Source organism: Dermacentor albipictus, chromosome 3, assembly GCF_038994185.2.
Source record: "Dermacentor albipictus isolate Rhodes 1998 colony chromosome 3, USDA_Dalb.pri_finalv2, whole genome shotgun sequence".
Taxonomy (NCBI): domain Eukaryota; kingdom Metazoa; phylum Arthropoda; class Arachnida; order Ixodida; family Ixodidae; genus Dermacentor; species Dermacentor albipictus.
Window position 1 is genome coordinate 176,932,040 of NC_091823.1, and position 25,124 is coordinate 176,957,163.

Below are 25,124 nucleotides of genomic sequence, written 5' to 3' on the forward strand. Positions count from 1 at the left end.
AAAAGACGGTGCAAAGACAATCGCAGACGACGCCTTCGCACCATCTAGAAATTGCCATCTGGCCATCGAAATGAACTGTTGCTGTAAATTCCAGGTGACTTAAAAGCTTGCTCAGCTTTGTTGCAACGGTTGACACGCGGAAAAATCTCTGCGCTGGTAGGAGAAGCCGTGTATAAGCTGAGACGCATGGCAGAAACACACTTGATGCCACGTACGAGTTTATTGGCAGGCTACATAGAATGCGTTCACACAGTTTGCAGTATGAAGACTACAAGTTAGTACGTAAGTCCCGGAAACGTAAAATGGACAAGACGTCGACACGTCGAGTGCATAGCAGAGAATCTCGAAACTGAGAGGGAAGCGTGCACAGAAAGAACTGCAAGCCTCAAGAAAGACTCCCAGAGAAGATGCCGTGCATATAGTCGTGAGCACTTCTCAGAAAAACCAGAAGGTGAAGAAACAGCAGCAAATATCACGCCCGACGAAAAATTGGTGCATTGGACTACGCAAATGACATTGAAGAAAATACAACGGAGCAGCTCCACCGTAATTGAGGCACCACTCATAAATGTTTGCACTCATGTATGAGACCCCTTTCAGGCTCGTATCAGAAATAGGCACAGCTAACCTGACACGGAGAGCTCGCAAGAAAAAAAAGCACTAAGAATCCGCAATTTTTTCGGCTCCGAACTCATGCTAGGACAGCAGTGGGTTTTCACAGCAGGCACAACAATTTTGATGAACTTCGTGATTTGTTGTCGGCGGCAACGCTACTGTCTGCTGTGACCTCCGAGGTGTACTTGTGCCACAGCGTCCTGTATTTACCAATGCCTGCTCAGTTGCTCCGCAATGCATGGGAGTCGTCGCTTCACTGCGGCAGCGCCTGATTCCCACTAATTAATCCTTCTTGCTGCGATTTCATGAACAACTGCAGCTGGGCGCTGCTGCCACTAGGCCCGATAGGTTCGATTCGTGCCCTCTGCCTGACGTCGCAATCGCGTAAAACCATAGATAGTTGGCATGACCAAACCCACGCTCTCATAAACTGTGACCAACTAGAGGGAAAGTAGTGCACTCCCCGTGACCCCTGGTTTTGACATTACTGGACTGAAAAATATACGAGAGAGAGACAGATATTTAATATGGTAGAAAAGCATAGGGTCGGCCTGAATCAATGTTCTGACCGGCTACATGGCGTTGGGGGAAGGGGAAAGAGTGTAGACAAAAAGAATAGAGAAGACGTTAATTATGAGCGTTTGATTCTGTCGAAACCTCAGCAGCCATGAAGGCATTACGGAATCAGGGTGTAGACGAGCCGCATGTAAAAATACTGAAAGATATGTATAGCGGCTCCGCAGCCACCGTAGTCCTCCAAAAGAAAGCAACGAAATCCCCATAAAGAAACGCGTCAGGCAGGGAGGTGCGATCTTTCCAATGCTATTCACAGCGTGTTTACAGGAGGTATTAGGAGACCTGGATTGGGAAGAATTGGGGATAAAAGCTAATGGAGAATACATTAGTAACTTGTGATTCGCTTATGATATTACCTTGCTTAGTAACTCAGGGGACGAATTCCAATGCATCCTCACTGACCTGGAGAGTCAAAGCAGAAGAGTGGGTCTAAAAATTAATCTGCAGAAAACTAAAGTAATGTTTAACAGTCACGGAAGAGAACAGCAGTTTGCCATAGGTAGCGAGGCACTGGAAGTGGTAAAGGAATGCATCTACTTAGGGCAGGTAGTGATGCCGGATCCGGATCATGAGACTGAAATAATCAGAAGAATAAGAATGGGCTGGGGTGTGTTTGGCAGGCATCTCAGATCTTGAACAGCAGGTTGCCATTATCCCTCAAGAGAAAAGTGTATAATAGCTGTGTCGTAAAAGGACGTCTTGTTGGGCGAGTTGGTCACAATTCATCTTGGGTACTAGGCGCGAAAACACACAGGACGCAAGGAAGGAGACGGGACAGAGCGCCATGTTTTGCAGGGGCGTGAATTCTGGCAAAAAGTAAAGATCAAAAAGCTCGGGAAGTAATTGAAGCTTTCTTAACTTTATCATATCTCTATCAATATCTTTATACATGGCTGAAAAGAAATATTTAACGAGTTCGCTTCCATATCAATCTTGATGTGATTGTGGTCCTTGCGTCTAAGACGGGTATATAAGTGTTTTGTGTGCCTCCGAATAAAAGCAGTTGTAAGTGGCGTGCTGTCCCGTCTCCTTCCTTGTGTTGTGTGTGTTTTCGCGCCTAGTACCCAAGATGAATTGTGACCAACTCGCCCAACAAGACGTCCTTTTAGGCTATATTTCTCGTACAGTGGGCCTTTCTATATGTGTGATATCTCGGTGTTTCATGTATCAGTGGATTTCATCTGCTGTCGCATATACCTGTCGCGCAAGGAACATCGCCTTTTGTATCCAGAATGGATTGGTACCAGCTGAAGTAAGTGTTCTTTTCCGGCCAGTTCTACCCTCCTGGCGTCATGTGAAGCGCATAAGTAGCATCCTCAGGTCTGAACTCTGGCGTCATATTTGCCTGCTAAATGTCTACACGTCACCTGTGAAAAACAATACGCTACCTGGCTAGCTGAGAAGAAATTGCGGTCCGTTATGAAGTCAGCTTCAAGAATGACTGAATGCACAGCTCTGGGTGTGCTTGCTAGACAAATTGCTGCAGGAAAGAAATAAGAATAAGAACCAAACGAGTGGGGGTGGGTTGGCGGTTGAGGGGGACATTCACCTACCCGATGAAATGTCATCTGTTCTGGAGAAAGGACCCAAGTATGGACTTCAGCCGCAACTGCCACCGCATGAGCTGTTTGCCATCAGTCGACGAATCGCCAGCAAGGCCGAATCGGAGGAACAAGAGACCTGCCTTCTGGAAGGCGTTAACTGCCTTCTCAAGTCCTGCGACGAGTGGCGTTCACGTCAAAAGGAAACTTCAACTGGAGCCATTGTGACCTACTTCAGAAACAACCATCTAAGGCTCTTACAAGTCGATAAGGAGGGAGGGTTTGTCGTGTTATCTGAAGGTAAATTTTCCAAAAGAGCTGCGCAGGCACTAGAAAAGAATTTTGCGCCTGTCAAAGTGAAAGCAACTAGAGTTAAGAGCAGAGCTGTTGCACTATGTGAGCAGTTTGGTTTACACCATCTTGGCAAAGAGATAGGAAAAAGCAGAAATAATGCCTTGAAAGCCTTCTTTTTAGTAAAAACACATAAGCAAGGTATGCCGTTTAGAATAATAGTCACGGAAAAAGGGCCGTGGCAGAAGAAACTAAGCCAGTTCTTGTTGAAACATTTGAGTACACTTGAAGTAGACGACCCATTTCGTACAAAGAAATCTGACGAAGTTTGTGACTTCCTAAAATCGCAATGTGATGTTGGGCGCGCCTTTTCGTCGATGTGGTGGATTTATTCTACTCTATCCCTCACAAGACCCTGTTTACTGCCGTCCGAGAGAGTATAGAAAGAAACCAAACCATTTCCTTTCCGAACAATGCGGGAATTTCCATTGACGATTTTTTAACCCTTTTAGAGTTTTACTTGCAATCGACTTTTATAACATTTGACCAGCAGTTTTTTTCTGCAGAAAGCCGGCATTTGTATAGGATCCTGTGTGGCGCCAGTATTGCGTAATAGTTTTCTTTCAAAAATGGATCAAGTTTTACATCAGGTTTTACCGGCTAGGCAGGTTTTTAAAGTTTTTAGATACGTGGATGACTTTTTGATATTCTTTAGCAAGGACGGAAGTTTGAACTTTGAAGAGAATGTGTATGATATTTTATTCATATTCCGACAACATGGAAATGGCTTGAAATTCACCATTGAAGTGCCTGAGGGGAACCACCTACAGTTCCTAAATATAAATATTGAGTTTTGTGCGGATCGCGTTTGTTGGGCATATGCACCTCGTGCAAAGAAAAGGGCTTCTGCCATACGACTCCGCCGATTCGAAATTATTAAAACGGGGGATAGCTTCACTTTGCCTGCAATCCGCCCTCAGAAAATTGTGCCCTCACAAGATGCAGCTTAGCTTCCAAACCCAATTGACCAGGCTGTCTTCAGGTGGATTCCCTGACTCGATTGTGATGGCAGTCGCTGAAAGCCTGCTACAAAAAGTGAAGAGTGCGGCTGTGAGAGCTGGGGAAGATCCCCGTCGAGATGAGGTGGTGAGGCCTGTGGTGGTGCTCTATGTACATAAAATGGCCCACAATTTAAAGAAGGTTGCTAGCAGGCATGGGGTGCCACTTGTGTTTTCAGCCCCCCCGAAATCTAGGAAGCCTTTGTCCTCGTATCGAAAAAATACGAGACGATAAAAATGGATGCGGCACCAAGCATGCGCGAACGTTTATGAAGAGCACCGAAGGCGTCGTGTACGAAATCTCCCTCTCATGCGGCCGCTCCTACATAGGGCAAACTGGGCGCTGCGTTAACGATCGAATTAGGGAGCATGAGAGAAATGTAGAGCAATATAAAGAAGGGCCAAACATTCCCAAGCACATTAAGTCCTGCCCGTCACGCTCTTATGAGCCATGTTTTGCAGGGGCACGAATTCCGGCAAAAAGTAAAGATCAAAAAGCTCGGGAAGTAATTGAAGCTTTCTTTATCGGAAAGAAAGGAAGCATGTGCTTCAGCGACCCGTCAGTATCTTTACATATGGCTGAAAAGAAATATTTAACCAGTTCGCTTCCATATCAATCTTGATGTGATTGTGGTCCTTGCGTCTAAGACGGGTATATAAGTGTTTGGTGTGCCTCCGAATAAAAGCAGTTGTAAGTGGTGCTCTGTCCCATCTCCTTCCTTGTGTCGTGTGTGTTTTCGCGCCCAGTACCCAAGATGAGCTGTGTCTTACCAGTACTCACCTAAGGGGCAGAAACCTGGAGGCTTACGAAGAGGGTTCTACTTAAATTGAGGACGACGCAACGAGCTATGGAAAGAAGAATGATGGGTGTAACGTTAAGAGATAAGAAAAGGGCAGATTGGGTGAGGGAACAAACGGGAGGTAATGACATCTGAGTTGAAATCAAGAATAAGAAATGGGCCTTGGCAGGACATGTATAGAGGAGCGTAGATAACCGATGGTCATTAAGGGTTACGGACTGGATTCCAAGGAAAGGGAAGCGTAGCAGAGGGCGGCAGAAAGTTACGTGGGCGAATGAGTTTAAGAAGTTTGCAGGGACGACATGGCTACAAATAATATACGACCGGTGTTGTTGGAGAAGTATGGGAGAGGCCTTTGCCCTGCAGTGGGCGTAGCCAGGCTGATGATGATGAAGAATATGAGGATGAAGATGATGGTGAAAATCTTGCATGCATCAAGACTTTTAAAAGTCTCTTGTCCAGTCCACGCTCATACAAAATATACGAAGCTGTGCCTGTGCCAACACCAGCATTTTACGAGTCAACATGGCGTGCGAAATCGCGCAGATATTCCCAAGCTAGAAAATTACGGGACAACTGAGTAGCTTAAGCGTGTGTACCTGCACATTGCCGCACTAGCATGATTTCGATCGCACAAGCGGTAACGAGCAAAATTTCGTTTTACATTTGAGGCTCTACCACTCCTTCTTTCGACGTCCGTCGGTGACAGAGCACAAATCTCGAAGCATGGTTTCCAAGTGGCTTACAGAGAAATCAACCTCTGCATGCATGCGGATTCCAACTCCGGCCCCGTAGATTGCCAGTGTAAAAAATTTTACCTCGGCCACTTCCCCGATGCGCATGCGCAGAGTAGTGCGCATGGAGCGACCGCTCGTGCCACAAGCTGCTGTGATAAGTCCGCTATCCTATACTCCGCTCAGCTGCGTAGCGTCGATGCCTGCGTCGTACTTTGGACGTCATTATCCCAGTTGCGGCAAAGGTCTTGATTTAAGGGATCGTTTCTGGATTCTTGTTTTTTTTACAGACGAATAACTCTCAATGTTTACTCCTTCTACCTCTGCGCACAGCACCACCATACGGTGAGAGTGGGACTGAGCGTGTTCCACGACGACGGCACGATAACGTAAGGGAAATGACGGATGAACGCAGCATACGCAGCTTCTGAACTCTCAATTACGCAGATACAAGTTCATGCGAAGCCAAGCATTGTACAATGTTTGTGCAAATGTTTATTGATTTTCGCACTTGCGTTGGCGCACGTTTCTGAAAGCAGGACGCAAGTTGTGTATTTCCTTTGTTTCTCGCTGATGAAGTGATGTGTAGATGCCTATTTTGCATCTTGACCATGAAGGAAAACACATTTCTCACGGCGAAGCGTTCTTCGTGTTGTTCGCTTACAACCCTGGCCCCCTTAAGCTTCGTGTCTCCCGGCGTGACGTGACTCTTGCTGTTTACTTCCAAAGATGGCTCGCTGCCCTCGTTTGCGCTAAATATACGTTTGCATTTGCAACATGACCCTTATGTGCCTCTTCTGAGCGTCTACTTTCTCGATAGTTGGAATACGCTTCGGTGCACTACTAATTCCTCTCCCACTGATAAACCCTCACTCAGAAAGAGCGCATAGAAGCAACAGTAAGTGACCATGTAAGTAGTGAATCAGTTGTTTTTGTAGCTTGCGAACCAGCTTTAACGCTCACAAGAGGAGCAGTGTGTGGTTTGATCGGTTGATCTAGTTCGTGTTGCTTCCTAATTATCAAGGCTGCTCTACTCATACGTTCACACGGTAATTGTTTTTCGCGGTGCCGATTTACCATTACTTGGGTACGAAAGAAGAAATGCGGACACTCAACTAAAACAGGCCGAAAAGCAAATAAACATCTCCTATGGGTCTAAACTTCTACAAGTGCCCGAGAGACGCGCAAAATTTCTGGAAATCTTGAGTGGCCTGAAGAACACCGTATGTTTTTGTAACACTTTGGCATTGGGACAAACGAGGCGGCTGTGTTCCCGGTCAGAAAAAAAAAACTATTTCTTAGCGCTTAGGTTCATAGTATCGCTGCAAGAGCACACTGTGAGCTTAACGAGCACAGTTACCAAGTGCCCTGTATGGGACGTCATCTGGCTCACGTGATGATGCCCTCTTACAGGTCGCCGATGCAACATTAATCCTCTCTATAGAAAACAGTGAGAGTCCCGGAATGGAGGGAAACCGCGGGTAGATCAGGCCGGCAGTTCTTGAGCAAAAGTCCTCAGCAACATCCATCATACGTCATCCTTGATGGAGAGCAATAGACCTGAAAGAGTGAAATGAAATGAAATTAAACGAAAAACCTTTATTGGCAAACATAAATGGTACAACAATATTGTGATCATGCATCCGGATCATTGGCCAATTCAGGCTAGTGATGAATCCATTAAATAAAAATACTCTAAAACAGACAAAAACCAAAAGCAAACTCAAATGCCCACACACCAGAAAAATATTTCATAAAAAGTGTTTACATAGATAGCGAATACAGAAGATATAATATATATTCCCAATAATATGCAATCTTTAATCAAGGTTACGGATAGGTCGCATGCGGTATACATTGACGTCTAATACAGTAAGACAATTAATTGTGTCGCATTATGTCTTTCTTTATAATGGCTCTAAAATTCTGGGTATGCCTAGACCAAAGGGAAAGCTAATTGCAGATTTCGGGGCCAGCAAAGGACATCGCACGATGGCAGTACACATTATTTATTCGCTCTTGACGAATTTTAACTCATGCACTTCGCCAGCATTGTGTTGTATTGGCGACACGCTTAGTACGGTGACGGAAAAGGAATGCTAGTGCATGCAATACTGTGAATTACAGCTGCTGTTTTATAATTACGAGCCTGAATAAATGGCATAATGTTCAAATCTTTAAATTATGGAGCAGATGGAGCGTTCGTATGTAAAAAGGCTGTAATTATTATCGCTCTCTTCTGCAGAGCGTTTATATCTGCGTAATGCGACAAGTAATTGTGACCCCATCATTCTTGCAATAGGTCATATGGCAGTGAATAATGCTAAAATATATTAGTCACAGCACTTCCATATTAAAATGCCCTCGAGCGTTAATTAATGTCAAACAACCTACGGTCAACTTTTGACATAGGTGGTCGGTGTGGGATAGCCAATGAAAAGCCGATTGTCACTCCTAAATCTTTATTTGTATCGAAACGTTCTATAACTACTCCACTAATGCAGGGTGTGCAGCTATATGGGACAAGTTTGCAATTTGAGGCGAAAACAATCAATTTTGTTCTGTTTTCCTTCATTCCTAATTTATTGCTGGCGAAACCACTTCATTGTGCTGTGCATGTCATCCTTTGGGAGAACTTCTGCTGCTTCTATTGAGCAATCTATTATCAGAAGGGCAGTGTCATCCGCTCAAATTACAGCCTTTAAATACGCAAGATACGAAGGATAATAATTAACGAACAAGAAAAAGATAAGAGGTCCGAGTACAGAGCCTTGTGGGACTCCGGCTGTCACATGTTTAATGTCAGATTTTGTTTCCGCTCTTCGTGTATGTTCTCCACGATTATTGAGATAACTGCTTAAAAACTTAATTTCACTCCACTCGACATTTTGCGAGAGTAAAACAATGCTTTGAAGAGTAAATCGGCCGCTCCATTCCTGCGATACCCTTCCTAGTATTTAGAGTGATGACGCTCGTTTATAATATATGGTGGTTGCATAGGTAGCCTTTCCTCATACCTTCTCCTTGCATCATTTGGTCTTTCAAAACGGCAGTATTGAGCGAGTGACCTGGTTGCTTGCGCAGCTGAACGGTACGACACACGCGGGCCGCATCCGCACGAGTTGGGGCGGCGTTGGTCGCAACGTGGCCGACTGCCTCACCCGCCTTCTAGGATGCACGGTGCGCCTGGTGTCCGCCGTGGGCGTCGACCGGCACGGAGAGGCGCTCCTTCAGCACAACCGGCTACTGGTAAGAACGACCCGCTCTCTTCCCTTGTCGTCAATCAGTCAGTCATAGCTACCGGCATTGCCGAGCGACTTACAAGGTAAGTAAACTAGTAGCGAAGCTTCCGTATGAGCCCACAAACTTAGAAAGTGTCGACGTGTTGCACTTCTTTTAAAACCTCCTTTCAAAAAAAGGTATGACGCGTGGACGCGTGAACGTGAACCTCCACAGTTCTTTTGTTAGCCAGACCGGATTAGCTGCATTCTGTCTCGAAGAACATCGGTGGGCGGTAAACTGTGTGATGAGAATCTGGCAAACGCTGACCTTTTTTACTTGCGAAGGTGAACCACGTAGTGGATTGTGCGATGAATAATATCGGCTTTTCGTGGAAGTGTGCCACGTTTGCTGTTGGCGAACTACAACGACCATATGGGTTCATCTTCGTGTAAGAAAACTGACCATATCGCCTGCGTGTGTGCGCGTGGGTGCACGTGCATGTGTGTCCGTGCGTGCGTGCGTGTGTGCGTGTGTGTGTGTGCGTGTGTGTGTGTGTGTGTGCGTGCGTGCGTGCGTGCGCGCGCGCGCGCGCGCGTTTGTGTGTGTGTGTGTGTGTGTGTGTGTGTGTGTGTGTGTGTGTGTGTGTGTGTGTGTGTGTGTGTGTGTGTGTGTGTGTGTGTGTGTGTGTGTGTGTGTGTGTGTGTGTGTGTGTGTGTGCGTGCGCGCGCGTGCGCGCGCGCGCGGCGCGATTAGCAATACCTCTCGCGTTCCAGACAGCGGTCGTTTGGTGCGTGCAATAAAGCCAGTCGTAGTGATCAGGCGCCCGTAGAGCTTCTGGACCCCTAAGTTTTGAACAGGCGAGAAAGAATGAGACGTGATGATTAGTGAGCGCCATGTATATCGGCACCATCTACACTGTGTGCAGAAAAAAATATCCTTCGTTTTATCGTAATCTATTGACAGAAAGAGCTCCTAGCATGTTTTCACCACTGCCGACGCTGTGTGTGTACATTTCACCACCGGCAATGCACAGAAAGCAAGCCACTGAAATTATAGCCTTTTTACGCAGATCTCATGCGTCTTAGGCAAATTGAACTTCCTTTTTTGTTTATTGTTATACTTAACCTTAGGGCATGCCCTTTATGCTGTGATGATGCACACAGACATGCAAAGGTTGGGTCTTATAAAGTTGAGAGCAGCAAAAGCTGGCAGCGGACACTTCGGAGTAATCAGGAACGGGGAAGCTACCGGGCAACGGATTATGTACTTATGTACGCCTTTGCTTCGTACATTCGCATTACCACGACTAATAATTTAAATTATGGTGTTTAACATCCATAAGCTGCTCAGTAGCTTTTGGGGTGCACTGTAAGGAAAGGCTCCAGATTAACTCTGATCAGCTGAAGTTTGTTACCATGCCGTACCACCTGGAAACAAGTTTTGCATTTCTTCTTTATCTGAATTTATACGCCGCGACTGGGTACGGCTCCACTAAGCTGCGGTAAAGGTTGTGGCTGATAGTTGTAGAGGTAGTTAATCTCGCACGTCGTTTAGCAGTACAGTGTAGGCGAGGCGCAAGTTAGTACCTTCATACCAATGCAACAGACGTTTTTGTTGCAACAGCAGTCATTTAGGTGAAGTGTCATTTCGGCGCTGTGAAAATTTGCATCTTCTGTGATAAAATGGTCCCTTAAGAAGAGCAATTACATTTAGGTATTCACTAGGCACTGACATCAGAGAACCACGCGCTCGGCAACAACGCTACGCTGTTGTGCCGTTAAAACGGGGAGGATTATACTTTCCAAGCACAGTTCGTAGATGCTGTCGCATCAAAAAATAACAAAATGCCGGAATGTCAATCGCGGAAGTTGACATACACGCAACGCTGTTATACAGAGAAAACAGATCGTATGAACGTATTTTACCAACCAGCTCTCACTTGGAAGGTGTAGCAGACGGAAGAGGCAGTCGCAGTGAAATCACACTGTTTGAAAACAGGCAGAAGTCTATGGCTTGTGTACGTTCCTTCAGAACGCGAGGGAAGTGGTTGCGATTAATCGAGATTGCCAGAGAGTTTTCCAAGGTAACTCCAGTTTTATTCGCCTAGAATTATGCATCGGATATAGATGACCAAACAAAACGAATAATTGCATGGATTAGAAGTATTCGTACTATAGAAAGCACACCGTTACAATATGGCAATATCTGCCTCCTCCTCCCCCCCCCCGAAATCCTCTCCCGTAGTCTTTGCAGCTTTGACAATTCCGCGCGACAATGTGTATTTCAGTTTCAGTTTATTGGGGAATCTTTATTGAGTATTCATATTGCTACGGAACAGCATTTGCGATGACGAAGAGGCGAGCAGTGTGAAGACGACGACGACGATGTGAGACTAGCGCGGGCTGTTGCCTCTTGGCCAAGTTCGGCGTGTTTCCTTGTAAATATAATTCTATGTAGCTTTTCGGCTGCATCTTCCTACATAACATATCTGGTGGATGTGGACGTTCCCTGTACCTCGTCAAGGAGCTTCGCAGTGGACGGTACGTCGAGCCTTCCTTCATGGCTCCCGGCGACGACAACTCGACTCAGCCGCCCCCGACACCCGCTGCCACTTCGACGACTTACATCGCTCTCCCCGCTCCCCGTGATTCTGGCACATTCTCGGGGAAAGATGGGGACCACGTCGATGACTGGATCAGCCTGTCCGAACACGTCAGCCGTAATAACCGGTGGGACCCTACTATCATGCTCGCCAACATCGTCTTTTACCTCGGTGGCACACCTCGATTGGCACGTTGACTTAGTGTCCCCATCCCCACCATTCGCCGAGGGTCACTACATCGCAAATCCTATGCAAGACGTCCTCCTTACTCACGGGATCACAGTACCTTATACAGTTTTACCTATTACGGCCAATTGTGTCTGCCTGCGAGTGGCCAATTTTGGCGTGACGACACAAGTGCTGCCTCGCGGGATGTCTCTGGCAAAGCTTTGCTGATTCGAGGATCACTCAGTAGCAACTATTGCAGCAAACGACAATTCAGCCGATCCTCCTCTCCCATCGCAGTCAGCAACTTGTACCATCGCCAACTTACAGAAAATGACATGCCGTCCGCGCACGCTCGTGAGCTCTACCGCGTTCTGTTTTCCTACCAGGATGTCTTTTTTTACTTTAACGATCGTCCTTTGGACCAAACTACAGCTGTTAAACATCGCATTAATACCGGTGATGCCCCTCCTATTCATCGCTGTCCGTATCGAGTGTCACCGGCTGAACGTCGAGTTATTCACGCCGAAGTTCGCAAAATGTTTGCCAAGGACCTTATTGAACCGTCATGTAGCCCATGGGTGTCACCTGTTATACTGGTAAAAAAGAAGGATGGCGCATGGCACTTTTGCTTGGATTATCGGCACCTTGACATAGTTACCAAAAAGGACGTGTATCCCCTACTCGGATTGATGACGCCATTGGCTGCTTCCACGGTGCTCGCTATTTCTCCTCTAGTTGACCCTCGTTCCGGCTACTGGCAGATTGCCATGGACGATCTCGACCGCGAGAAGACTGCTTTGTAACACCCGATGGTCTTTATCAATTCAAAGTAATGCCGTTCGGTCTATGTAACGCTCCTGCCACTTTTGAACGCATGATGGATTCCCTTCTTCGCGGTTTCGAATGGTCCACGTGCCTATGAAACTTGGATGACGTTATAGTATTCTCCCCAACGTTCGCTGCGCACCTCGAGTGCCTCTCAGCAGTCCTGGACGTTTTTTGTCGAGCCGCTCTGCAACAGAACGCATCGAAGTGCAACAGAACGCATCTTCATTGATAATGACCAATCCTGCTCCCAATCTGAAACGATAGCCAACGCCTTCAACAACTTCTTCGAATCTGTTTTTATGCGAAGCATATTACGAGGGCTCAACCCAGCTCCTCAGGCGCGGCGGTGACCATGAAATCACGTGACACCGTGACGTCACGACAGAGGAGAAGTGGCTTTGGCTCAACGCTTGCAAGACGGGCTGGGTGGGAATCGAACCAGGGTCTCCGGAGTGTGGGACGGAGACGCTACCACTGAGCCACGAGTACAACGCTTCAAAGCGGTACAAAAGCGCCTCTAGTGAATGCGGTGTTGCCTTAGAAACGCGCTGTTTCTAAGGCGTGCGTCTCTTGCTCAGGCGCACATTTCGTTGCCGCGCCGAACGCTGCTTTGCTCGACGCTCACCGCGTCCAATGCGGGGCGCGTAGTCGCTGCCCTGTAGCCCATTGTCTTACACCCCTTGGCGGGTCGACGGGAACGCTGTCGCGTTCCACTCTTGAAGGCGAAGAAGTAATGCATGAGTTGTTTCTTCGTCTAGCCGAACCAAATATAGCCAAGCAACAGCAGTTCACCAGGCTAAACAGTGGTTCAACAACTAAAATAAAGGCTAGTATGCTTCGCATCCTGGGCTTAACCTTACCTAAGCCACAGCCATTTTTTCGACCGATAATGGCACCAATCCCCCATTTTCCGCGTGCCGCAATCTGCCCTCTCTTCCAAATCCTGATGTAACCTCCTCTGGAGTACATAACCTCGTATTAAAACTTGATGTAACGAAAAGCCCAGGCCCAGACGGCATTCCAAATATGTTCCTAAAGAGGTACTCGGAATGGTGCGCAAGCTATCTGACTATAATATTTAAAAAATCAATAGACTCTACAACAGTGCCCCGGCTGTGGAAATTGGCTAATGTCGTGCCCGTATTCAAATCAGGAAACAAACAAATAATACCGAATTATAGGCCAATATCTTTACTTTCCACCAGCTCGAAACTCTTGGAGCACATTATTCACAAGCACATCGTGGAATACCTAAATGCCAACAATATTCTTTCCCAATCGCAGCACGGTTTTCGTGCTGGCTATTCCACTGTTACGCAGTTGCTTGAATTTACGCATGACATTGCATCTTCCCTTAACAGCCGAGGACAGCTTGATGCCATATTTATTGACTATTCTAAGGCCTTCGATTTGGTTTGCCATGCTAAGCTTTTAGTTAAACTTCGTACATATTTTGGTGACAGCAAGCTGGTTGATTGGATAGCTGATTACTTACGGTCGCGCTCTCAGTTTGTTACGTATAACCACGCGAAGTCGTCTGAGGTACAGATTACATCTGGGGTGCCGCAAGGCTCGGTGCTGGGGCCGCTTTTGTTCATTATTTTCATAAATGACGTAGCAGAAATCATTGGCGATACTCAAGTTAAACTTAGAATGTATGCAGACGACTGCGTAATCTACAACACCATCTCTGATGCTCATGATCAGGTTGCGCTAAATAACGTTTTTTCATTGTTTTGTAACTGGAGTGAAACTTGGCAAATGTCTATTAACTTAAAGAAGACTGTGGCAATGACCTTTTCAAACAAGAAACAACCCCTTTCTTTTACTTATACTAATGACGGGGTCGGTCTAATACATGTTACGGAGTTAAGTACCTCGGTGTAACTCTAGCGTCAAATTTAAAATGGCGCAAGCATGTTGAAATGATCTGCAATAAGGCTCGTCGAAAACTTTGGTATCTCCAGCGCACGTTAAGCAACTCAACAAGAGAATGCAAATTGACTGCGTACAAAACTTTGGTCAGGCCCATACTAGAATATGCATCGGTTGTTTGGTCACCTCACCTCAAGCACGACATAGCCATGTTAGAATCTGTCCAAAAAAAAGCAATCAGGTTCATTTTTTGTCGCTATGACCGGCAATTCTCGCCTACTTCGCATGCACACGTTTTAACGCTGCAATCTCTCGAACATCGGCGTAATTCTGATCGTGTTATCCTTCTTCATAAGATAGTTCACACCGGCTTGAGTGTTCTGGCACCGATTTCTTTTGTTGCAGCTTCAGCACGCTGTACTCGACGATCTGATCCCCTGAACATTGTGCCCTTCAGGTCGAATATTGATTCTTTTAAGTTTTCCTTCTTTCCACGGACGGTGGATTTATGAAATAAACTTGATGGGTCTCTGCGCAGACCCGGTACTGAGGATTTTGAAAAAGAATTGCGTAATTATGCATTCTGGTAATGTTTTCTAGTATTCTGGTGAATTTTGTTAAAAGTACCTGAAATTCTATTTTTTTTTATTGTTACTCTGTACTCACTCCTGCTATGTCTCAGAAACTGAGACAGCAGTATTTGTAAATAAATTCGGCCGTCGCCAGATTACCGTCCTTGGGCATCTCGTTGACGCGAACGGACTGGCGTGCGCCGGTCTGGCGCACGCCAGTCCGTTCTGGCGTGCGCCACTCCTACAGGCTTGTCGGTCGGGTTGGTGCGGTCCTAGCTGGGACATGGTGGCTGTACTGACGAGTCGTCATAAAGGCTGGCTTGAAGCGCACAAGCGCAAAGATGTCCGGTCATCCATTAACGGAAGTAACAAAGGTGTTTGAGGTGTTCGAGCACGCAGTAAGGACTCTGGTAATGCGAGTGGAGGGCCTTACGATTTGCAGGCTGTCGTGCAAAAACATGTATTGGTGGTCGAAGGTCCAGATAAACGTAGGACACTCGAAGTACAGGTGCTTTGGTAGGAACTGGGCGGATGGTTAGAAACATGGTACGTAAACACGTAAAATAATCCATGGTTGAGCGCAGTGTAGTTGTAGCTTCGATGAAGTCGCAGAGAAGACGAAGTGTGGTGCCAAAAAAAGCTCGTCAATTAAGCAGCCTAAGTCAGCTTTCAACGTCATCCGTATGCCATGAATGGTTCGGAAAAATTACTGAAGACACTCCGAAGTGAAGCCTTGAGCCATGGGTGCAGGCTTCGTATGTCGGCGAAAACGGTCGACAAGGCTATTGAATTGTGGGTGGTAGGCTGTCGTACGCAATATCTTGGTGCCAATACGACGAAGAAGTTGACAGAAGCGGCTGGCCTCAAATTGTCGACCTCGGTCTGTTATTATGGAACATAGGCAACGGAAGCGCGAAATCAAAGCGAACGAAAGCTGCGCGGCTGTGGTTGCTGAGATGTCCGAGATCGGTGTAGCTTTCGGTAATCGTGTGTACCTGTCGATGTAGGTAAAGAGGTCGTTTATTGGCATGGTAAGCTCCGATCATTGGCATGGTGTGCGGGAACGCACCCAATCCCGCATTTGAGCGTTAAGTTGAGGCCAAACAAAGCGGCTAGAAAAGTGTTTCTGCGTTGCCGTAATGCGGAGATGAGATAGGTTGTGAACAGCATCGAAAAGAGGTGAGGGCGCAGGTGACGATGCACGAATGGCTCAGGCAAGCAGGTTGAAGTGTCGTAAACGATGGTGAAACCGCCGTGAAAAGCGACGTCCTCGAGTTGCAGTGATGCGGGACGACCGACGAATTAGAGCGATATCCGTGTCGTCGCGCCCCTGACGAGCTAGAACTTCCGCGTCCAAATGAGCTGGTGTACAGGCGACGTAAGACAGCTGACATAAGGAAGCATAGTATGGATAGAATTGAACATGCTCTCAGGAACGGAAGAAGCCTAAAAGCAATGAAAAAGAAAATTCGAATAGGCAAGAATCAAATGTATGCGTTAAGAGACAAAGCCGGCAATATCATTACAAAGATGAATAAGATCGTTCAAGTGGCTGAGGAGTTCTATAGAGATTTATACAGTACCAGTGATGCCCACGTCGATAATGGAAGAGAGAATAGTCTAGAGGAATTTGAAATCCCACAAGTAACGCCGGAAGAAGTAAAGAAAACCTTGGGAGCTACGCAAAGCGGGTAGGCAGCTGGGGAGGATCAGGTAACAGCAGATTTGTTGAAGGATGGTGGGCAGATTGTTCTAGAAAAACTGGCCACCCTGTATACGCAATGCCTCATGACTTCGAGCGTACCGGAATCTTGAAAGAACGCTAATATAATCCTAATCCATATATAAGAAAGCGGACGCCAAACACTTGAAAAGTTATAGACCAAACAGCTTACTGTCTGTTGCCTACAAAGTATTTACTAAGGTAATTGCATATATAATCAGGAACCCCTTAAACTTCCGTCAACCATATGACCAGGCAGGATTCCGTAAAGGCTACTCCATAACAGACCATATTCACATTATTAATCTGGTGATAGAGAAATGTGAGGAATATAACCAACCCTTATACATGGCTTTCTTTGATTACGAGAAAGCGTTTCATTCAGTCGAAACCTCAGCAGTCATGGAGGCATTACTGAATCAGGGTGTAGACGAGCCGTATGTAAAAATACTGAAATATATCTATAGTGGCTCCACAGCCACCCTACTCCTTCATAATGAAAATAACAAAATCCTATTACTATAGATCTGCTCTCTTGACTTGATCGCGTATATCTGTGGGTGTTATATGCGGTATAGGCGGGCTCCGTTGACTAGATCGCGCAGATCTGTAGGTATTTAAGCAGGTTGTTCTTCAAAAATAAAACGAATTCTTAGAAAGCGCTCGTCCTCGTGTTGCTCCTATTCTTCGTCCCTGTTTGTTTGCGCACAAAAAGTTTTAAGATGAATCTGTTCCAACTAGGCCGACTCGCAGTTAAATAAAATCCCAATAAAGAAAGGCGTCAGGCAGGGAGATACGATCTCTCCAATGCTTTTCACAGCGTGTTTACAGGACGTATTCGGAGACCTGGATTGGAAATAGTTGGGGATAAGATAGAATGCAGAGTACCTTAATCACTTGCGATTCGCTGATGATATTGCCTTGCTTAGTAACTCAGGTGAGCAACTGCAAGGCGTGCTCACTGACCTGGAGAGACAAAGCGGAAGGATGGGTCTGAAAATTTATCTGCAGAAAACTAAAGTAATGTTTAACAGTCTCGGAAGAGTACAGCAGTATACAATAGGTAGCGAGGCACTGCAAGTGGTAAGGGAATACATCTACTTAGGTAGTGACCGCGGATCCGGATCATGAGCCTGAAATAATCAGAACAATAATAATGGGCTGGGGTGCGTTTGGCTGCATTCTTAGATCATGAACAGCAGGTTGCCATTATCCCTCAAGAGAAAAGTGTATAACAGCTGTGTCTTACCAGTACTCACGTACGGGGCAGAAACCTGGAGGTTTACGAAAAGGGTTCTAGTTAAATTGAGGACGACGCAGTGACCTATGGAAAGAAGAACGATTAGTGTAACGTTAAGGGATAAGAAAAGAGCGGATTGGCTGAGGGAACAAACGCGAGTTAATGACATCTTAGTTGAAATCAAGAAAAAGAAATGGGGCATGGACCGGACATGTAATGAGGAGGAAAGATAACCGATGGTCATTAAGGGTTACGGACTGGATTCCAAGGAAAAGGGAAGCGTAGAAGGGAGCGGCGGAAATTTAGGTTGGCGTATGAGATTAAGAAGTTTGCAGGGACAACATGACCAGAATTAGTACATGACCGGGGTAGTTGGAGAAGTATGGGAAAGGCTTTTGCCCTGCAGTGGGCGTAACCAGGCTGATGATGATGATGATAATGATGATGATGACAGGCGACATTGCTAACAGCTTCCACGCGAATCAGTACATCGGCATGAATGTTTTCCTTGCCCTTGACATGTCGAAAATTGGCTCTAAATTATGAGTTGAAAGAAAACTGACATATTTCTCTTCGAGTGTAGGTCATTTCCCAACCGGTCGACCTCATAGACGAGGGGTTCGTGGTCAGTGAGAATCAGAAAGTGTCGACACTCAATATAGTGGCGAAAATGTTTTACGGCAGCCAGGAGGACCAGGAAACTGAAAGATGCGTCCTGGTCCCAGACCAGGACGAATTTTTCTTGAACTGCGAGGCTTTTCTTTTGACGAACTAGCATGGGTTTCCTTTGTAGCAATTCCTACGAATAGATGCATGTCTGATTTTCCCTTTAATAATTATTTCTCTCCATCTTGCGGATTTCCGCAGAACTATTAAGTCAAACTCTTCTCTTTGCTTCGAGTTGTTGAAAAATTCTGCTTCGCCTTGCCATCTGCTAGGCACCTGGTTAGCTCAGATGGTAGAGCGGCTGCCCCAGAAAGGTGGTAGTCCCGGATGGGTACCCCGGAACTGGACGAATTTTTCTTCAACGGTGAGTCTTTCCTTTCGAGGATCCAGTACGGGTTTCCTTTCTAGCAATTGCTATGAACGGGTGAATGTCGGATTTTCCCTTTATTATTTACTTCTCTCCCCCTTGCGGGTTTCCGCAGAACTACTGTGTCAAGCAGATAAGATTTTTTAATTGTTTTTTTGTTGATTTGCTTGTATTGTCAAGTCTAGGTTAGTTGTTTCAAACCTGTAGGGCCCGCTTGAGTAGCAGTTAATTTTTCATACGTGTTTGTGAGATTTTTTTATTTGGAAGAAAGACGCGTTATTTAGCGGAGCCCTTGTTCACCCCCCGAGTTAGAAAGTTTTGGTAGTGTCCTTCGAAGCGTTTCATGCTGGGACACAAAGAAGTGATATGTTGGTGCGTGTCTCGCACGTGTATTCATCAGACAGCAGCGTTTTAGTGTCGCTTATGGCGTGCCTAGTAGAAGTTACAACTAAGATGGAATCTTCGTGAAATTTACAGTGCTCATGTTGCGCAACATTGTTTTATTTTTGCATTAGTATGAGTCCTTTGTGGAAAGATAAAGGCAGCGTTAGTTCGTGAGTTCCACGAAATTTGAATATTAGCGCAGCTTATTCGGGAAATGTGCATTGCTCGAAAAGGAAGGTTTGTCTTCACGGCTTTTACTTGTCCCGGCAGACTTCTGCAGAGAATTCATTCTCTGGTGTGACGCCAACAGTCATTGTCAAGGTGTCGTCCTTGTCCAAATTAACGAAAGCGGTGAAGCGCAACCAGCGCTGTACCTCAGTTGAAAACTGAAACGCAAGAAAAGGCTTTTAGCGCCTCGGAGAGTGTTTCTGCATGGTAAGGGCAATTCCAAAGCTAGGGCACGATATTCAAGGCGCTCAATTCTGGGCCGAGATTGACCATGGCCCTCTTGTATGGCTGAAGCAAACATCGGAAAGAAATGGGAGACGAATGAGATGGTCGCATTTGGACAGAATCGGAATGCAGACGAGCTGGGCCGAGGAGACGAGCTCACAGTTTTTTTTTTTTTTTAGGAACGCGTTTTGTACGTATCACTCAGGATGTTATTAAGTTAGGCAACTTATTTCTGTCTGGTTGAGAGCTCACCCTGACTAAAAAGAAGAAAGACAGAGAGAGGTGTGAAACATTGTCAAGGAATACGAGGATCATAGCATCCGGTAGGCCTGTCGCTCGGGTACGCTGACGACTGTGTGTGTGTGCCTGTGATTTCTAAAGGAGGTGGGCACAACGAAGCGAGGTCTGGGCCCTCGGGCTGCCGTGTGACATCAGCTATCACAACGAGAACAAACCCCGAGGTCACGACCAGACATCGACGCTTCGGGTGATTCTGACATCTGGTTACCCTTAGGTCGGATCTCTTGACAGCGGAGGTGTTTGTTGCGTCTCAACACCACCACCAAAGGTGTTAATAGAAAGTTAGCCATGTGTCAAACCACCGCACTTCCTAACCAGGCGTCAGCGTGGCGTGTACAACGACTAAAAGCGCTCATCCCACCATTACTTGAAAACCGAGAAAAAGGATTAACAGGAGGGAACCACGATAACGAATGGGCAGGCGCAGTTAATTAGACGAGTCAAATCACCACCCATCCCTCGACACTATCCAGCCGCCGTCAAAATAGCGTGTAAACCACCTGTTGCAATGTTCCACGAAAAGACCTCATCCGCCCTTTCGCTGGCAGACTGAGCAAAGAAGAAAGACAGCGTGTAAACTGGCTGTTGTAGGATTACATGAAAGGCCCTCAGCCCACCTTTCACCTTGCAGACTCAGCGAAGAACGAAGTGCGTTGCGACGAACAAATGAGGTGTCGTCGAATGATTTCTTCCACAAATTTCAAACGAGTTTCATCGAGGCGGAGTTACTGCTGGTAATGGATAGCATGGGGCGTGGTATCGCAACGGAGTCGACGATGGTGATTTGCTGTTGGACAGTTTTCAGATTCCCTAGTCGACTCGCCGGCTACTTTTGAAAAGGATGAAAGCAAGAGATAAACTGTTCACTGAATTCATAAAAACAAAGCGCTTAGACTACTTGATTGAATTTAAGCAGGCCAGAAATAAGACAGGATCTGATATTAAAAAGGCGCGAATTAGCTACTATGAAAAAAAGTTTGCAAACATACTCAATGATCAGAAAGTCATTTGGAACGCTGTGAACGATCTTTTGCATAGGAAAAATATGAAGGCCATCTCTCAGCTTCAAATAGAGGGCAGATCTTGTTCAGGTACTTTACTTGCCGATGTGTTCAATGAGCATTTTTTGAGTTCAGGTACTTCTGATATTCCAAATGGTGCTGTCACGCCTTACAAATCGCATATTAAAACACACGTCTCGGAATCTATTTTCCTAAATGCCACGAATGAATCGGAAGTAGCCTCGCTGATGCAGAATTTAAGTTACAAATGTGCGGTGGGTTTTGACAATATAAAGGCAGCACCTCTAAAAGCAGTTTCAGAACACATAAGCGCACCATTCGCACATATTTGCAACCTTATTTTGAGCACTGGAACGTTCCCGGAGAAATTGAAAATTGCTAGAGTATCCGTTGTTCACAAAGGGGGTAATGAAAATGACATGAATAACTACAGGCCAATTTCTGTTCTGCCCATTTTTTTAATTATAGAACATGTCATATATGTACGAATCGAAAAGTTTTGTAGCGAAAAAATTATAACCGAACATCAATACGGATTTCAGAAGAACAAGTGTACTGAAAAGGCCTTACTATATATTAAAGATCACATTATTGACCATTTTGAGCAAAAACATCAGACAATTGGAATATTTCTCGACTTTAAGAAAGCTCTTGACTCGATCAAGCAATAAATTCTTGTGCAAAACCTTAATCAATATAGAATAAGAGGTACGCCCCTTCATTTAATAAGAAGTTACCTTACTAATCAGTATCTGTATACAGATATGCAGCACTCGAAGTCACAAATGGGCAAGATCAAGTAGGGTGTCCCACAGGGTTCCATACTTGGGCCAGTTCTATTCTTATGTTATATAAATGAAATCTTAAACGTACCTTTAACACCAGATAATATATTACATGCCGATGACAATAACGCCTTTTTTTCGGGTCAGGATATGTCTACTCTAGTACAAGAAGCGAACCTTTGGCTTAGCAATTTGTCGCTATGGCTGAGAACAAATGAGCTGGAATTAAGCATTAAAAAAACAAAGTGCATCATTTTTAAACCTCGAAACCATTGTATTCTCCGCAATACGCAGGTCACATTCCAATGAGCTTTGATTGAGCGCGTCCCGACTAAAAAATTTCTAGGCGTTATCTTTCATGAAACATTGAGCTGGTCCAATCACGTAGTTAATCTTCGCACCTTCATATCGCGATCCATTGATATAATTGGCCAAATCAGATGTTTATTACTCCTCTGGGTGACAAATCAGCTTTAGTACACTTTAGTTTACTCGCACATACATTACTGCCTATTAATCTGGGGCACAACAACAAAAACAAATAAATATAGTATTCACAAGCTCCAAAAAAGAATCTTGCGTATAATCGAAAATGTTCCGCCTCGAACGCGTTCTGCTACACTTTTCCATAAACACAGCATATTGAAATTCTGAAATATATTTTATAACAAACAAGCGACAAACATCTACCATCAAATTTAATCGTACGCAGATATATTTCAGGACGCCTACTCGCGGAAAACACATTTATAATCTTAGGAAATCCACCTATTACAGTGAAAGTATTCGAACCAACTACGGCAAGCAAAAACTAACGCACCTTATTCCTTCATTTTTAAACTCTAACATGACGGCCATGAGCATAGTGAATGAAAGTCGATCAGTAGCAATTTTTTAAAAAAAGAGACATGCTTATCTAATGGCGCTTCAAACATGACATTTTTTTTTCTCTTTCTCTTCCGTGTAAGACTTGCTTATATTGTATACTTTCTTCCAGAACTGTATTGTGCCTCAAAATTCAGGCATGAAAATTTCTTGACGATAAGCTGTTCATATCAATGATGTTCTAGTTCACTTATTAAAACCACGGCTAAGTTCTTTTTTTTTTCTCCACTGCATTTAGGTATTAAATTATGTATTAGTGTTACATTATGTGTTATTATGTAGTATTATATTTATGTATTATGTATTACAGGCTGAGTTACACTGCAATAATTGTATTTGTTCATTTCTTTTTTTTTACTACATTGATACATTACAGAGTGACACGCTGAGTGTTGTGCAATATCGTGGTCTGGGCGCGGATAGGCGCATTGTCAGGCATTCAGTTTCCTTTTCGCCACCCCTTCCCGCTGTACCACTAGATATGTATGCTGAACTGATGATGAAATAAACCATTCATTCATTCATTCATTCAGGATGTCGGGAGTAAAAGCAGATACTTTTCGTGAATTAGGACAGAGGGTACTGATGGGAACTGAGAACTTGCACCTGCATGGAGTGGGCTTCCGTGCTAGAGCCCTGTAACTAAGCTAAATAAGCATTTTTCTCCTTCATTTTCTGCAAGTTGACGTCGTAGTCAATGGGCTTGGTGGATTCCATGATTTGAACGCCACCCTAGCCGCAACAATACATACATACATACATTCATACATACATACATACATACATACATACATACATACATACATACATACATACATACATACATACATACATACATACATACATACATACATACATACATGCATGCATGCATGCATGCATGCATGCATGCATACATACATACATACATACATACATACATACATACATACATACATACATACATATATACATACATATATACATACATACATACATACATACATACATACATACATACATACATACATACATACATACATACATACATACATACATACATACATACATACATACATACATACATACATACATACATACATACATACATACATACATACATACATACATACATACATACATACATACATACATACATACATACATACATACATACATACATACATACATACATACATACATACTCTGCAGTTTCTACTTGAATTAAAGAAATGATAAACAAATGGAACTGACAATGGATGAAAAAACCACGCGCCGTTCCACTGCTGTGAAGGTGAAGTACCTACCCGCCGTGGCTGCTTAGTGGCTATTGTGTCGCGCTGCTAAGCACGAGGTCGCAGGATCGAATACCGGCCATTGCGGCCGCAATTCGATGGGGGCGAAATGCGCAAACACCCGGGTACTTAGATTTAGGCGCACGTTAAAGAACCCCAGTTAGTCCAAATTCCAGGAGTTCCCCATTACAGGGTGCCTAATAATCAGAAAGTTGTTTTGGCACGTAAAACCCCCTATTTTAATTTCTTAATTTAGAGGGCAAATACCAGCGAAGCTGTTTAGCTTTAGCAAAGCTCTTTAGGTTAGACAAGGGTACATGTACTTATATTTAACATTTGGTAATGATAGCGACGATAACTTTGTGATTACTTTGATATACACTGATTGGGTACAACTTCAGATTCTCGGCAAAAGTTAGATCTATGCAAGACCGTAGTTGAGTGGCATAGACTGGTGCGGCACTTCAAGCCAAACTTTTTAGCATAAACTGAGCGAACCATTTCTTTTCTGATTTCGGAGCCTTCACATTGAAGCCTTCAATGAGGATCACCGGCGTAGTGTCATCGCGGCTAACCAACGCAAAGTGTTTGGTTATGAACTTTTTGATACGACATTTCGGTGCGCCTGGAGATATATCCACAGAGAATATCGATTCCGTCTTTCGTTCGTACGGTACAGGCAACTCCGCATTCGTTGGCATTGTCCTCTTGGGAGTCAAGGTTGTACGCTGGTACATACATTTTGTCGTTTGCGTATATGGCAATGCCACCTGCTCATGAGTCCATGTGTTTTTCACAAACTATGCCAGTATACCGATCGACTTGAAACAGTGCATCTTGATTTGTTTATTTCAATGAATTATTATTATTATTATTATTATTATTATTATTATTATTATTATTATTATTATTATTATTATTATTATTATTATTATTATTATTATTACTACTACTACTACTACTACTACTACTACTACTACTACTACTACTACTACTACTACTACTACTACTACTACTACTACTACTACTACTACTACTACTACTACTAGGGGTGGGGTGCTTGAAGTCTGCTCCATCACCGCTACGGCTTGGCCCGGTATTGCACTAGCTCCGGAATCGGGCCACGCTCACTTTTCAACGCGT

At 44.7% G+C, this 25,124-nt stretch overlaps 1 protein-coding gene across 1 annotated transcript in view; it reads left to right on the top strand.

Moving 5' to 3' along the window:
• LOC135900526 (uncharacterized) overlaps positions 1-25,124 on the top strand; it is a 1,275,659-nt gene that overhangs the window by 768,075 nt on the left and 482,460 nt on the right. Inside the window, exon 13 of the mRNA XM_070536290.1 lies at positions 8,700-8,864. Within this exon, the coding sequence (XP_070392391.1) occupies positions 8,700-8,864 (165 nt within the window). The remainder of the gene's footprint in view (positions 1-8,699; positions 8,865-25,124) is intronic.